The sequence below is a fragment of the Macrobrachium nipponense genome, chromosome 22, assembly GCF_015104395.2.
Source record: "Macrobrachium nipponense isolate FS-2020 chromosome 22, ASM1510439v2, whole genome shotgun sequence".
In the NCBI taxonomy this organism is placed as follows: Eukaryota; Metazoa; Arthropoda; class Malacostraca; order Decapoda; family Palaemonidae; genus Macrobrachium; species Macrobrachium nipponense.
The window spans coordinates 50,601,570-50,618,701 of record NC_087213.1 but is presented as its reverse complement, the minus strand read 5'-3'; the positions used below and the strand labels follow the sequence as shown (position 1 = coordinate 50,618,701).

Genomic DNA, 17,132 nt, shown 5'->3' with positions numbered 1-17,132 from the left:
TAAGAAAAACAACTATCAAACACAGAATATTGTCCTTAGTTTATGTGAAATGCAATTTTAATATGACTTAATGTACTGGAAGTAGCAATCCACAAAGAATGTGCAACTATTCATAGTGTAACAAAGCAAAGGATTCATAAATATGAGAAAAGTCAGGGCGGCTTACAGATAAAAACTGCAAACAAAACATTTTCTGTGAACTATAGTGGAAAGAATTCATTATTGGTCGAGAAAAAATGTTTGATATTGAATCATTTATTCTTTCAATGGTCGTTTTGTTTTATTTTTTCAAGTGACAAACACAGCCCTGCTATGCAACCCATAGGTAGCCTGTCCACCAGTGCATGATTTCTAACAGGGCAGTACTGAAAACTAAACCTAAAACCTAGTTAGTTTTGCAACCATTTGATTTATATATGGGCCAATTTTTGTTATCCTCAAATTGCATGGCACCAGGTAACTGTTAAGATATACTGCTTATTTTGTTTTATCTCAACCATATCAGTTTTATACACGCACAAATATATATATATATATATATATATATATATATATATATATATATATATATATATATATATATATGTATGTATATATATGCATACACACACAGTCACACACACACACACACACACACACACACACACACATATATATATATATATATATATATATATATATATATATATATATAATTTTTTTTCTTTGTTACATTTGGCCAAACCTGATACAGTAAAGCCTGGATCACATATTGGGGATTTCAGACAGCGCAAGTCGTGACAGCTGACATTACAACTAAGTCGCAATGAATCGGCATAAATCGTAACCAAGTCGCCGAGTTTGACGACTTTGCGCCAGTGTTGGCGACTATGCAAGGCTGCCCAGCTTCGTTGCCATCGTTCCACGACTACTGTCAAAAGTCACCATTGTGCATAGTGGGGCTGCGCAGTGAGTCAGACTTTGACTTGTGCATCGGCAGCCTATAAAGTTCAAGGGGTTAATTACCCACAGCTGTTTTCAATTTTGAGTAAAATATATTTTGGATTAAAAATTTTCTGTATTCTTGATATAATTTGAGAACTTCAGTTATAGCTTAATTGACACTGAATAAGACTTAAATGTAAATATATTTGGTAATAATATAAATATTTTTGAATTTAACTTTTATTAAGAAATTTACAGTTTTTCAACATGATTTTCTTTAGTGAGTTCATTGCAATCAGAGTCAATATATATTAGCATGTTCTGAAGTATAAGAAGTGAAAAGGCATTTTCTATTTTGAGTAAAATATATATTGCATTAAAGAAGTTCAGCACTCTTGATTTAATTTGAGAGCTTCATATATAGCTAAATGTGGCACTGAATATAAATTAATCGAAAATATATTTCGTAACTCAAATAATTCAGTTTATTAGCATCGTAATAATCCAAAATGTATTCTACAGATTCAGAATCATGTAGGTTCTCAGGTATGAGGTTTAGCAAACCCCTGCCCTTCATTGTTCTTGCTCTGGTGGCCGCCGAGTTCCCCTGGCACTTCATATACTATATGACGGCATCCATGTTCATGACTCAGTATGATCCCATTACGTAAGTCGGCATATTACGTAACTAAATTGCAATTAAATTGTAAAAAATCCTCATGCCTTCAAAGGAAGTCACCGTCCTGTAAAAATCGTCAAATGTGGGCGTGGCCTAAATCATTGGTGACTTGCACGTACGATTATGTACCTACGTAATCTCATATCGACTTGCGCAATGCTGTCGTAACGGTTCATTGCGTTGGTCGTTATGGAGTCATTTTCAACTAATATTTCTGTTTTTGGTGGGCCCAGGACCAGCAACTATAGGCGATCGATCGCCAAAGCGTGCCATTACGAGAGTCGCGGGCTGAAATCGCCAATGTGTGACTCAGGCTTAAGGTATTATTTAGTAGCAAAATTCATCAACACTTAATTTACCTGATCCACCGAAAGTCCTACAAATCGACGAAAGGTAACCATAACTGTCTGAAATTCAAGGAAAAAATATAATTCATTCAGAGCTTCGAATATCTCATGTATTTAGCTCTCTCTCTCTCCTCTCTCTCTCTCTCTCTCTCTCTCTCTCTCTCTCTCTCCGTTGTTTTTTTTCTGTCTTTACTGCGTCTAAATTGAAAGAGATATCCTTCTCACTTTTAGTTGTGGATATGTCTTCATAAGCGCCTCGTCACTGTTCAATTAATGGTAGATTGATAACAAATATCGGTAAGATCTAATACCCCCTCTTCTCCTCTTTCTCTCCCTCTGTACAAACACCCATTCTTAGTCCGTGTAGCCACCATCATTTAAGTGACACCTGGCAACTATGACAACCCACATCTTGCTGATGTAATCATATACAGTAAAATGATTGTTTATGATTATATATTAGAATGATATATATTCATTTCTATCTTTTATCAAAACAGTAAATAACCGATGGCCTTACATTCCTCCATGAATGGAATGATTTTGTTTGATACATATTACGACATCACCAAGAGTACGTTTTCAGTCACATAAGTTCTAACAGTATGGTTTCACAGTGATAAAAGCCATGTCAGCAACGATGTCTTTCACATAGCAGTGGGAGGAATGCTGGAACTTTGTCGGGATCCTCTAATTATTTACCCTGTAAGTTTTCAATGTTGATTTTACGGAGGAAATAAAAAATATATTAATAATTCTCATAAATTATGAAAAAGATTCACATAAATTATGGTAAAAAAAATGATGTTCTATGTGACCTAGATTTGTTGTTGTAGGCTAATCGTCGTTTCACAGCGCGTGGAAGGAAAGGTGGAGCATCAGGTGAAAAATGAGATTTAACCCATAAAGCACTGAAGGAAAAGGTGATGTAAAAACGAATATATCATTTGTTTTGTCTGTGTTTATGATTTTGTCACGGGGGAAAAGTTTGATTTTGAGTTATAACCATTTCTAGGATGCCATCCTAGAAAGGGTTGTAACTCACTCACACACACACACACACACACACACACACACACACACACACACACACACACACACATATATATATATATATATATATATATATATATATATATATATATATATATTATGTGCCTTCCAGTTGAAACAAGTGAAAGGCAAGGGTGCTACCAACTGACCCACACAGGTCATGACTTGTGTGGGTCAGTGGGAAGCAGCCTTGCCTCTCAGTTGAAAGACCTGGGTATGATGCAAATGTAAGTCAGAAATTTATTTATATTAAACACATGCCCTCCCCACTTTTTGGGAATCAGCACTGTTCGTAGCACTGTCTAAATCCCCCAACGTATTCCCTCATTACAGAATTATATTTTTTCAGCAGTATTCTAACTGGTACTCATTATTAAATAGCTAGTGATATTCTTTGCCAATCTTTTCCACTTTTTCTCTTTCAATAACTGATAGAAAAGTGATTTCAATATCTTAATAGGTACTTTTTATTTGCTTAGTATATTACTATGGATTGCTGGCTTCATGGTGCAGGTAACTGAGATTAGTTAAACGTTTACTGATTTATCCTTCATGCTCCATTGCATTCTTTAGCAATATTCCAATCTACTTTACAGTGTCTTCCATGGGTCTGTGCATATTGCATTGCTGATTTTTCTCAAGGATGGTTTTGGTTCCATGGTATAAGTGGCCAATGGTTACCTAGCTAAGGAGTAGATGACTTGTTAGCTTTGGAGGTAGATTTTCGTTCATGGCTATATTTCTTCATTAGTTTTCTTTTCTTTACTTTAAGTGAAAGGTGAGTTGGGCCCTTACTTATTCACACAATCTACATTTTTTTTTATTATTTTATTCTTTTGAATTTTGTAAATGCTGCCTTAATGATCTATTTTGTGTTCACTAGGTTAGCTACTTTCTTATATTCTGCAATAATTCTGTGATTTTTGCAAGTGTATCAATTCTGTCAAGGAGGCATCTGTATGCATGACTACCCACATAATGTTGGACTCAGTTTGACCTGTTTTGCAGAGTTCCCTTCCAGGTTCACCGACGGAATATTTTCTTAGTTACCTAACTTCATGGGAGAAACCCAGATTTGGTGAGGAACCTTTGCACGTCCGTCCTTTTTCTGGTCTAAGGCTGGCTAGGTTGACAACTGACTGTGAAGGATATCTCAACAAAGTCCCAACAACACATAACACCTATTGGGTGTGAGGTGGGACTTGCTCCAGTTTATCAGGATACCTTTTGACAGGAGTCTTTTGACTACCACTCAGGCTTTGTAGATAGCTTCTATGTTAGCTCCCTTGATTAGGTAATCATCTAGGTAAGCTGTTAATTTCATGAAGATTCCATGAGTGATATGTGTGTGTGCCTGTCCATCCCTATCCAAAACCCCAGGACTGGGGAGAAGGGACCAGTAATAGGAACATGTCCTTATATCAGGCAAAATAGCCTTAGGTATCTAGTAGGCTAGTGTTTACCCAGATGCTGTATACTACCCATACTTGTACCTAGCCAAACTTGATATCACTATTTTTACCAAAAATAGTCATCACCGCCATTATTAATATTTCTGTCATTTCAGGCATTTCAATTAACGAGAGAATTGTCATACAAATAAAAGCTGGCTGTTTTGAGACTAATACAGTATCTTGTTTAACCCCAACTCTAAGATGTTAAACTGTAACTTCCTGAACTCTTATGCATGTTACTGTTTATTTATGTCATGCCTGCCTCACATATCTTACTGTAGTATTTTTACCTGGACTTGTCTTTTGGTATTTCAATAAACTTGAAATTAAGGTGAGAAAGGTGAGCAGTGCAGACACTGATTACAGTGACTGGAGGCCTTACTAGCACCACTGCCGCCATCTATCGTCGCACAACTCAGGAGCCATTGCCATTTTGCTCAATAATTTGGTGTTTTTCATAAAAAGGGCATCTTAGTACTACGATATTATCATAACAGCAGCATGCATTATTTAAAGACAGTCATACCAGCATTAGCAATGATGATGTTCATACTGCTTATTGTGTTTCTGGGTATGATGACCGAATTGGTGGCTTGTTCTCCTATAACAGTCTTTGCGGTAGTACTACCTAAGGCATTTTTTAGATCTTCGTGACATACTTTATTGCTAAATTTAAGTATATTTTCACAGAACAGGACTCCTCTTCTTGTCTGATTTTCATCTCTACTGGTAGCTTGTTATATATAGTTTTCTGCTATACTGTACCATAAGCTGCTTTTGTTCATGTAAATTACACTAGACTTAATAGAACAGATTTTTCCTGCTGTCCTAGTTGCTGGTTTTGTTCATGTAAATTACACTAGACTTAATAGAACAGATTTTTCCTGCTGTCCTAGTTGCATGTTTTGTATGAATTTTTTCTTCCATATTGCAGCTATATATTTTCAAATTTTCATGTAAAAAAACAAATTCCGTAATATTACCCGCTAAAATGTGGGAAGAGGGGTGGGATCTTTTGTACCATCAAATACGATCTATTTAAACTGAAAATACTGCCGATAGAAATCACAATTTTGTCTCTATAATTCTAATGAAAACAAACACCAGAACTTTCTCAAGATATTCACATTTCTGTTCAATATCCAAAGTCATAAAGTAACTATATTCATCTGTTATAACATATTTAAGTAAAGAATAAATATCATTCGATGAAAAATACGTAATTGGTTATTGTACTTGACGTGATGTGAAATGCTTTTCTAATTGTATTTGTACATTGCAATACCTTATACCATACTTTAGATAATTTTCAATGTACTGCATGATCATTTGGACAATATTCTGTGTCAATATTTGAAATTGCTCATCTTAAAAACTTTGAAGAGTGATACGTCTAAATTCATCCTTGTAATATCTGACTATTAAAATAACTTCATTTAGAAAAATGGGATATACTGATCCATATACTGTATACTGATCCTGTTGATCTGGAGGGAAAGGCTTTCTACAAACGGTCAAATTCCCGCAAAACATTAGGTATGAACCAAGAGTTAGCAATAAAAGAGTCTCTTATGAACAAGCAGAGTGTCTCGAAGATGCTGTATCTTGACTTTTACTCAACAAAAAGAATTAATTTTACCCCTGGGGCATTTAGCTGTACAATTCTCATGACTAAAGCTGGACATTCAGTATTTCTTCGGGGGATAGTGACTCCAAATACGTTTGTAGAGGGAGACACAGACAACTAATTTGCATGCAGGAATGGGGTAATTTTATATCACAATTTTTACACAGATGGAAACCACAAACATGTCTGGCAAGCAGCACAAAGACTTGTAGTATCCAATCAGTGGAGACTTTAGAGAATAATGACCACTAAGGACCGCACAAGCCTCTTAAACAAAAGATTAAAGGGACAGAGTCGAGTCTTAATATTTTGAATAGAACTTTGTTTTGTGCGTCCTAAACAGAAGGTGATTCAGTAATGGCAAGGCTTATGGAAATGTATAATTAAGTCATTATTAGTTCAAAGTGTCACACAAATAAACGTCTTAGGGTAAAACTATGATAAAATCTCACTGATTCATAGCTACCCGAGTCAAAAAGAGAGATTTCACGATTAAACAATCGTAATTACAAACCTAAGAAAGAAGACTTTTGGGGTCAGCCAAACAATGAACGTTTAGACTACAACTGCCTACTGGGGGACATTTAAAAAAAAAGAAAAAAAAACAGGGAATAAAACAAGGCAAAGAAATAATTCAGAATAGAATGTTTCGTGAAATGCATAACCTAGATTGGCTCGAAAAGTGGTGTCATGAGATAATATCAAGTTTACGCTATGACAAAGGCAAATAGAAAATATGACATGAGCTTTACAAGACCAATATGAGACTCTATTAGGGTGTCTGAAGGAACACTAACGGCAGACGTCTTTGCAACATTAATGGAAGGCTTTAATGATGCTTCAAATAATTACTTCAATTTAGTCAAGTGATACCAACTGTGATACAGCTTCTTCAGAGATACTAGCCTATCACTGCATTATTCTATACCAAGATTTTTTTCTGGTCTAATATTCAAATACAGCCTACTGAAAGCCTCTGCCTACATGCTAACAGCATACATAGTTATGGTATCAGTAATATACATAAAATTGTTAGTATCTTGGTTAGAGAACAAGAGCCAGCTGCAGGATATGTGAATTCCTATATAAATAAGTGGCCTTTAAATTTCAACCATCATTCCTTTGCATCATAGAATACAGACCATAAGCACTACAAGACATGACCAAAGGGAAGGTTGGCAAAAAGTTGGAATCTGTTTGAGCTAGGGAGAGCATATAGAAGAGCCAGGGAGCAATGATCCAAGGACAGAATTGGAATAAGCAAGGCTTATAGTAAGAATATAGCTGTTCCTATATGCATCTTACAGAGACCAAATAATGTACATAATGATATCACAAATCTTTTCCACAACAATGACAACATCTATCTCTGTTCCACTCTCTTTAGTAAGCCAGTGGGAAGACTGTGTGATAATTGTACTACACCTTAAGGTGACCATTGTCTGATTTGCTAGAAAACATTTCACTAGAACTTTCATGGTTGCGCCATTTGACAAAAAATTACACAAGGGATTCTAAGTCCTGATTAGTAAGCCTGTAAACAATGTCCTTTCCAAACGTGCTTGATAAATAATTTCTTCAATGTCCTCCTAATAAAGACAGTTAGGTTTGCACTGTAAAAAAGAAAAGCGATTTTCCAAAAATTCCAGGTTGCTCCAACAGATGCCTTAACTCTCTCCATACCTATGTGATGTAAAATAATAATTTTCTTTAATATGTACAATGTTTGATTAACAACATCACAGGTATTGGCCCCCCCCACCTTTTAAAGCCCCTAAAGGATAAATCTTTGTAAAGATTCCTGTAAAGGCAATGCAAAATTATTATTCATAAGAAAAAGTTTAGAATAAAATTTCAACGTTCTACTTTAAGTCAGAGCATATAATACGAAAACATGCCTAGAATATAAAGGTGTTTTTCACCTCTGGATCCCACAACTGTAATTGTTGCGTATTAAACTTGCAATTGAAATATTATTCTAACATGCAATTTATATCTCCTTTCTATTACTATTCTGTAATTTTAAGATATAAAAACGCCTTAAATCTCAAGAATACTGACAGATAATTGTATGCCTTAATTCATAGTATTTGGACAATTCACTGCAAAACTAGGTGGTTTTCTTTGTTTTTCACACTGTATGAACATTTATATGGAAACAATACAACAATAACTTTGCTCAAGAATTTTGACTGGTTATATATTCCAAGTATAAATGAAGAGGTAACACTTTTAAAACAAATCCACTAAGATACCGTCTTTGAATGGGGATGTAAGGAAAGAAGTTACAGAACACACAGGAACTTACTTCCTCCGTAATAAAAAGGGCAATGACTTTACATATACTTTTTGCGTGAGTCTTCTTATTGAAGTATGTTAATCTGACACTGGGGACAATAAGCTGAGGTTTTTAAACACTGACTGATTGTTAATATTTTTTTTAGAAAGACATCACTCATACTGAAGTCAGAGTATGGTGTTACCAAGTGATGCTGCAGATATGGATGAATGAGCACAATTATTCATGCGTAGATGATAAATTGCTCTATAGAATTTGTGGGAAAGGCATTGCTACATACTTTCCAATAATACCCCTGAAATCTATGTTTAGGGCATACTTCTTTTTATCCATCAAAAGGCATGACTGTGTAAGAACTGGTGGAATGCATTCAAGCTACCTAACTTTGTACAGGTTAACTGGAAATCCTTAAAGGCTTGCATAAAATATCCTCATAAAATTCTAAGAAGTAATAAGTACTGTATCAAAATGATTACTATAATGATACTGTGCTGCTGTACTTTTGCACATAAGCATGTCATCACAAGAGGTATTTTAGAAAGCTAGAAAAAGTATTGTAATACTCTTGCATACTAGATTATGAAATCTACCAGTTTACTTACACCCATCACCTGATTCATGATGGCAGGATCTTCTAAATTCTTGATGGGTAGTTCCAAGAACAGAAACAAAGTTCTAAAGACTTGATTACTTCATCTTTAAAATTAACAACACAGTATTGGGGAGTTCAAATACCTAACAAACTCCCACTATCAAATTTCATTCTAAGTGATTCATAAAAAAATTTCTGCTTTCAATTTACATGAAATAATTGATTTTAAATTAATATTTTGAAAATATACTTTGTGAAAGGTGAAACACTTGAAATCACTTTCTAAAACAGTATTCCTGTACTGGCTTACCTGTAATACATGAATACCTATCACACAATACACCCAGCTTTACACAACGCACTGTATTTGTTCCATTAACTAATGTTCAAACTATTTAAACAGGAGGCAAATACAAAATCTGCAATAGTTAACATTCTGCCCAGAATTACTTCTATATAACAGGGGCGTGGCTACTATGAACAAGGAGTTCAGGGAAAGGTTCCCTTGTCTATAGGAAAAAGGAGGGGGGGGGGGAGAGGGTAGACCTCTTGGGAAGTCTAAATACAGCGTATCTTATATACATATGAAGGGTTACGGTAACTAAGAAAAATTGAAGCCATTACAAGACTGAATGACACTCCATTTAACAATAATTTACAAATAACATAATCAAATACAGGCTCTAGGCACTGGGAGGGACTAGGGGGCCCACCGAACACTTTATAGTACTAATACCTCCCATTCTCGGTGGACCACCACGCCCCTGTAGACTAAATTCAATGACACACTGGTCAACCAACAAAGAACACCAATCATCACACAGTAATAATAATAATAATAGTAATAATGGTAATTATAATAATAATAATAAGAGTAATTATTCATGATACAACTGCTCACACACAACACATATCAAATCCACCAATACATCACTGCCTCAGATACAAATGAATCTGAAAATCTTGCAATGGTTTAATATACTGAACTATTACCACACACACACACACACACACACACACACAAATAATAAAAACTCACCCTTTTAAATTCCTCAGTTTCTTCCACATGACCTAAGACGTGTTTAGTAAGGGCATGAAGAATATCTAAGCAGTGGATCTTATCCCCTTTTGCAATAGGCAGGTCAAAGGAAACAAGAGCAACTGTGTTGGGTTTGGGAATCCCGAACGGGGCATCAAGACTAGCTATGAAGTCAGAGAGTTGTGAAAAGTTAATGAACTGAGTTGCATGTGGATCATACCTGTTGAAAGAGAGGAAACAAAGATGTAGCATTAGCATTTGAGGTTTCCAGTACATCACAAAATTATTATTACCGGATAAACAAAAGATGAAAAACGCAACCTCAAAAATCCTGAGCCATAACAGGATGATTTGAAAATTTAAATCCTAACCTAAATACTATAAGAAAAGTATGTAATTTGGTAAATCAATGACTTCATTTTTTTAGAGCAGAATATAAAATTTTGATATACTAATAGATCCAGGACATATCTCATTATATTTGATGAATACCATTGACTAGTGTCTCATATTTATTAAAATAAAACAGATTTCTATTTAAAATCACAGTTATCGCCACACATAATGACTTGACGTCTTCTGGACAGTAAATAGCCTTACATTTAGATCAAAACTACCACTTAGGTTGAAATATGAAAAAAAAAAAAACTATAACAGGGTAAGAATTTAATACAGCCCCATATACCATTTTTCAACTTGTTAGTTTTTGCTGCATGTTTGATAGTCTAACAATGTACAATTAAAAACAATTATGGTAAAACATCCCCAAAGACATCTGAACACAACGTCCACTTGTTGAAATGGCCTCAGTAAAATTGATAACGTAACAATGACAATGTGATATATAGAAATTACTTTAATCGTTTTTTTTCTGGAAGTGTCAGTTACCCAATGATTGTAGTAATATAGTGAATTTGCAAAATACAAAATTCCATTTTAATTTTTCATGTCAAAGAAAAGAATGTACAATAAAAACTCTTAGAATGTAATCAAATGATGCAATATATTCCTGGCGTTATTTTAAAAACTATCACTAATATTTCAGCTAATCCCATAATCTACTATGTCTGCTATTATATTAAATTACATTAAGACCACCAGGGAATTAAATCTAGTAGCAGAGATAGATCTTCCTTAAAAACTAACTTGTCCCTTCCAGTCTACTACAAAAAAAAAAAAAAAAAAAAAAAAAAAAAACGTTTCTTATAGGTTCGTTATCATGATAGGGTCTTAGAATTTATAGTGACCCACTAAAGGAAAAGAAACCTGCATGATTACTACAATTGGGGAAAATAGTATTAGTATCTACACAAACTCATTACTTATATAACCCACGTTATATAATTCTTTTGAAAGAGACAGAAGACATTTGTTACTGCTGTGTTTTTGAGTATCATACAATTTCTTTGCATCAAAAGTTTGCCTTCTTTCTTCCTGTTCCAGGTATTTTATCTTTCTTGAATGACAGCTGCTTGAAGCCTCCTACTCAAGTTGTTTCAAAGACTATAAAAAAGTAACATGTTTTTATAGATGATACAACTAAGCGATGCTAGAAACAAGGCCATCTTTTCAAATTCAAACCAATTCCTTGTGCGGTAAGCGTTCCCTCTGTTTCTAAGCGAGTGGCTCATGCAAAAGAAGAAAAAAATCAGTTTTCCACTAACCAAGACTCTCAGTTCTTTTTTCTTCGTACAAAGGATTGTCTGTGAATTTGTTTATATGAACCAAATGCTATTTGAAATGAATGAATAAAAATTTAAAGGTTAGAATTGTTTTTAAACATATGTATTTGCAATCTCACTCAAAAATGTATGGCAACATGTTCCAGAAGTTTTCATTCACCTAACAGTAATTTATTCTTTTGATATATACAATTAAATTTGCTTTTCTTATTCGATTTGGGTTATTAATCATATGGTTAACGATATAAGAAAGAAAGGTGAGTGAAAAATTCATATTACAAAAATATAATAGTTCCGAGGTAGAACGAATTGGATATTAAAGGACACTTGTAGCTTAATGCTTGTATATGAATCACAGTGATGTGATAAAACTTCATAATACTGCTACGTGCGGCAAATGTCTGACTTGGTTAACATGACAGACGGGGTTGGATATTGACTTATATCTCACTTTTTGGCCGAGTCGCTAATGTCACTAAAGCCTGTCAGCTGGTTCGAATCCACGAGAGGACGAAATTATTATCAACTAAAACATTTCCTTTCGGTTAACATATATGAAAATACATTAATTATGAGGTAGAGCGAATTGGATATTAAAGGACATTTTTAGCTTAATGCATGTATTTGAATCACGGTATGTGATAAAAATTCATATATATATATATAATATATATATATATACTATATATATATATATATATACGCACAGACACATATATGTGTATATATATATTATATATATATATATACATATATATATATATATATATATATTATATATATAATGTTATATATATATATATATATATATATATATATATATATATATATATTATATATATATATATATATATATATATATATATAGTATATAATATTATGTTTCACTAGTTTACAGTATACAAAGGATTAGTCATTTACAAATACCATTCTTGAAAAATTTTATTCATAATGTAATGATATGCCAGCAAATCTCTATATAAGTCGTGATTGTTGATGTTACTAGGGCAATAGTTCAACTTATAGTAGTCGTAGGCCTATGCTACAAGTTCACGCATATGAAGTAGATAAAATATAAAGATAGTGATGACCTCTGTAGATGAAAATTCTAAAACACAAGGACAGTGATGACCTTTGAAGTATTATAATATCCTTTAATGAAGTAAAGTATGACAGCAATATCGGAAAAACTCGGTTAAAGGGAAACTGCAGGCAATTGCTCGGAAGCACCTGTAGTGTGAGTTGTTTCATACGCTTACAACGCAATGTTAAATAGCGCCAGATGTCATTATTATAAGTTGTGCGAAACATTTGGAAGTATATGTTGCAATACATTTTTGAGTGAGTGTACAAATCATGATTGATGAACCAATTTTGATAACAATTAGTTATTTCATATACAGCACAAATTACTGTACTTCTAATAAAATTTCTCTTATGTATCGGCTTTGTGGTATTTCCACTGTTAGTTCATTATTGAATTTGTATTGAATGATTATAACTTTGTCATTCCTGCCCGTTCTGTTGGAAAGCCAGTCTATCTTTTTAGTTGATTAGACTATCCAACTGGATATTTTTTTCTGATTACTGTAGTACCTTGCTATATGTTTTTTGTTATAAGGGCAGCATGATTGTGGTCCCTTCTAAAGGAGACACTGACTGCAAACAGCCTTGGCATGAAGAATAATGCTCTTGCCTGAGATCCACCTCTCCTTCCATGCAAATGTAGGGTTGTGCTTCACCTCTTTCTAAGCTCATAAGATAAGAGACTTCCCCAGAAGGCCCTGCACCGAACGCATAAGTGCATAGTCCAGAGAAACTTGGCAATACTGACCGCCATACATGGAGCGTATCTGAATACAGTTTCAGAGACATATAACTAGTAGTTCGCTTCACAGGTACCAAAGATATCGCTAAATTACACAGACCTTCTAGGAACTACCTCTAACTAGCAAATCTCAACTTGCTCTGCATTTGATGCAATACTGGTATATTTATTTGCTAACTTCAGTGAAGGAATTATGCTTTTCAGCCTGACTTTTCTTATGCGAAGAGTACTGGAGAAATGACTGACAATCATCGATGGAGGATGGATTGTTCTTTCAGGTTTGCAACCTTGCGTTGATAAGTTACCTGCATGTCTTCAAGAGGAGTTTATTATCAAGGAAACAGTATCAATATATCTTTCCTGTACTGCCATCTTTAACATGAGGCAATTTCCCTTGTTACAAGGAATAGCCACACCACAGTTAGCCATGATGCAGCTCTCATTCTAAGCCGAAGAAGAAGAGTGTTTTTGCTTTACCCAACCAGAACATTTCCTCCGGAAGAAGCTTTTTCCTCTTCCTTGCCCACAAGACACTTCATGATGGGGTTAACTCCCACAGAATCTCTGAAAGAAATGATAGCAAATCTGCAGACCATTCTGCCTGCAGCCACATAGGAACTACCAGGGTTATTCAAAGGTTTGAAGTGATGAAAACTTTGTTGATTGTCTTTTGAAAGAGACTGAAGGGTGGGATTGCGCAAACATCTAGATTGTTCCTGGAATCTTGGAATGCATCTTCCATCACCACCTAAACAGTCTTCTTTTCTGAAGTTGCAAGACCAGTCGCTGAAAATGCTGTCAACAATTTCAATCAGAGTTCCATCCATGAAACCAACTGAAGGGCAGACATAGCTGTGCACGCTAAGGCAAATTTGTTTCCATGGAATTGAAAATTACATCTTTTTGACGAAGTCTCTAGAAAGGTAAGTCTTAAGTCAGCTGTCAAACTGATGGATCTAACTTACGAGAAATAGACTTTGTTACATCAATTCTGTCTTGACAACAATTGGAGGAGTTTGCATGATCTTCTGGAGGCAAGAGAGTACCAGGTCTGGAAACAAAGTTCTCCTCCTCCTCCAAAAGATCATGTGTCAACTGTGACCAAGGGAGCTTTACCAACTTATGCACCTATAGTTAACTCTGGAGATGAGAGGGCAGGCAGTCAAACAGCTTAGGTTGCCCTCCCTAGATTACTCCACTCAAGAATGAATGCAATAATCTCCTATAAGGACAACGCTTTTCCTTATTTTTTATTGTATCCAATCATCAAGTTGCATTGTTCTTATTTTCATCCAATAGAGCGTTCCGCGGCCTTTCTGCCGATGTATAACACATGTACTTCCATTATTTGTATGCCGTATTATCTTTAAATGTATGCTTGTAAGAAAGCACAAATCTACTGTCTCAGAGTCATTTCTGCTCTCAGTGTGAGTCTGTGTCAACCCAGTTCGTCTGTAAATAAATCATCAGTACCCCAGCTACCTGTCTTAATCTCTGGTCCTCACAACTGGTGACCTCCTGGAGTTGGTGACACAGCGGTTTAGGCCCAGCCTTTAACGGACTAACTACGGCTGCTCACCCTCAGAGAACCTTTAGCGGACTCAATACGGCACCACAGTTTAGGTCTCTGAAGACTCCATTGCGAGGACGACACCAACGCCATTTACGGACTAATCGTGGCATAGCTTCCCAGCGTGTTTTGGCGTTTATTTCGAGGACGGGTAGCTGGGTGCTGGTCAGCCAACACAAAAATTCAGGCGGCAGTCCAGAAACATCCATCCGACGTCGCGGCCTCCTTTGCATCACCCGGGGGACGCCAGATATCTTCTCGACCTGCCGAACCTGCGGGCCTCCTTGGTTCTTCCCCCGGCACCATTTCCGCACCTGCGAGTCCCCAGGCAACCTCCCGACACTGCTGCTACACCCAGGGTCCTGCTTTACCCACCCAACGTCGCTGCCACACATGTGGGCCTGCTCAGCCCCCCTGATGTCGCTGTCTGTGGGCCTCCTCAAACCCTCGACGCTGCCGTCGCTCCTGGGGCTTGCTCAGCCTGCCTGACGTCGCTTCCATATCTTTGAATCTGCTCACCCTTCCGACGCTGTCGCCTGTAGTCCTCCTTGGCCCACTGACACAACTGCCACACCTGTGGGCCTCCCCTGCCTGCCGACGCCGCTACCTGTGCATTTCCTCGACCTGCTGACGCCGCTGCTCACCTGTGGTTCCGCTCTGCTTGCGGAATGCCGCTGCCGCCCTGGGGGCTTCCTCAGCCCAACTTACGCCGCTGCCGCACCTGTGGGTTCCCATGGCCTGTCCCAGGCTGCCAACACACACAATGCAGCTCTCTCTGCAGTCTTGGTCGCCCCAGCCGACAGTAGAACCCCCCAGGGCAACCGCCAGGGGAGGCATCCTGTCAGCCAGCAACACCGAAGGACTCCACCCTCGATGACACCCCAAAACAAGTGTCACAAGGACATGGGGTTGCACCCTGCCTCCAAGATATTTCATCCAATAATTATTCCATAATCATTGTCTTGGGGGGGGGGAGTATTTGTAAGGACAACGCTTTTCCCTATTTGTTATTGTATCCAATCCTCAAGTCGCGCTGCTTTTACTTCCATCTGATAGAGCGTTCCGCGGCCTTTCTGCAGATGTATAACGTGTAATTCCATTATTTGCACGCCTTATGATCTTTAAATGTATGATTGTAAGAAAACACAAATCTACTGTCTTAGAGTCATTTCTGCTCTTGGTGCGAGTCTGTACTCTATGTCAACCCAGTTTGTCTGTAAATAAATCATCAGTACCCCAGCTACCTATCTTAATTCTGGTCCTCACACTCCTGAAAATGTTGTTTTTACGCAGTCAGCAGAGGTTCTGGAGGCGAAGGACCTTTCAAAGGAGTAGGTTCTAAGGTATGAAAAGACATTTCTTCAGCTGAAAAAATAAATTCTCGAGGACCCAGACCCTTAACACACTAATCTTCTCTGGAAGAACCAGGCAAACCTTTTGCAGTGGGAGCACAAAAGATGTTGAATATGGGATATTCCTTAAGCCATCATCACTGTTTAAACTCGTATTCAAATAGCTGAGCTGACTGAGACCAAGCACTGATTACCTGGCTCTCCACTTAAGGGTGAGGAGAAACTGAAGCATGAGAGATAGAAGGGACTGAGATCTGTCTCACAAGTGAATACTCCAGGAAACCAAATCACCAAGAAGCCTGATCACCTTTTCCCACCTGTACAAGGCCGTTTGAGGGAGAGTATGAGTGTCCTCTCCACTGGAACCTCTCATGTGCTGGATAGTCATGGTACCCTTCTCCCACATGACTCCCTCAAAGAGTGTGGTGGAGGGGTGGAAAGGCTCTCTCTGTACCCTGTCCTAAGACCAAGTACAAGTAGAGTGTAAGATAGTGTTCACAAGACAAAGGAATGAGCTTTGCCTACAACCGATGGAGTGAGTATAAGAACGATGTTTAAATGATGAGTGATGTCTTGATGATCTTATGATCATGGCAACCCTCCTTGGACCTCCTACAAACACTTTTAAATTTACTTTTCCTCCTTGTCCGTCAGTGCGAGCAACCAGAGCATTGTGAAGAGGAAGG

The 17,132-nt window shown here is 36.7% G+C and overlaps 1 protein-coding gene across 1 annotated transcript in view; it reads right to left on the bottom strand.

Annotated features, from left to right (window-relative positions):
* Positions 1 to 17,132, bottom strand: part of LOC135198628 (sodium channel protein 60E-like) — a 534,137-nt gene that overhangs the window by 72,264 nt on the left and 444,741 nt on the right. The window contains exon 33 of the mRNA XM_064226388.1: positions 10,015 to 10,234. Within this exon, the coding sequence (XP_064082458.1) occupies positions 10,015 to 10,234 (220 nt within the window). The remainder of the gene's footprint in view (positions 1 to 10,014; positions 10,235 to 17,132) is intronic.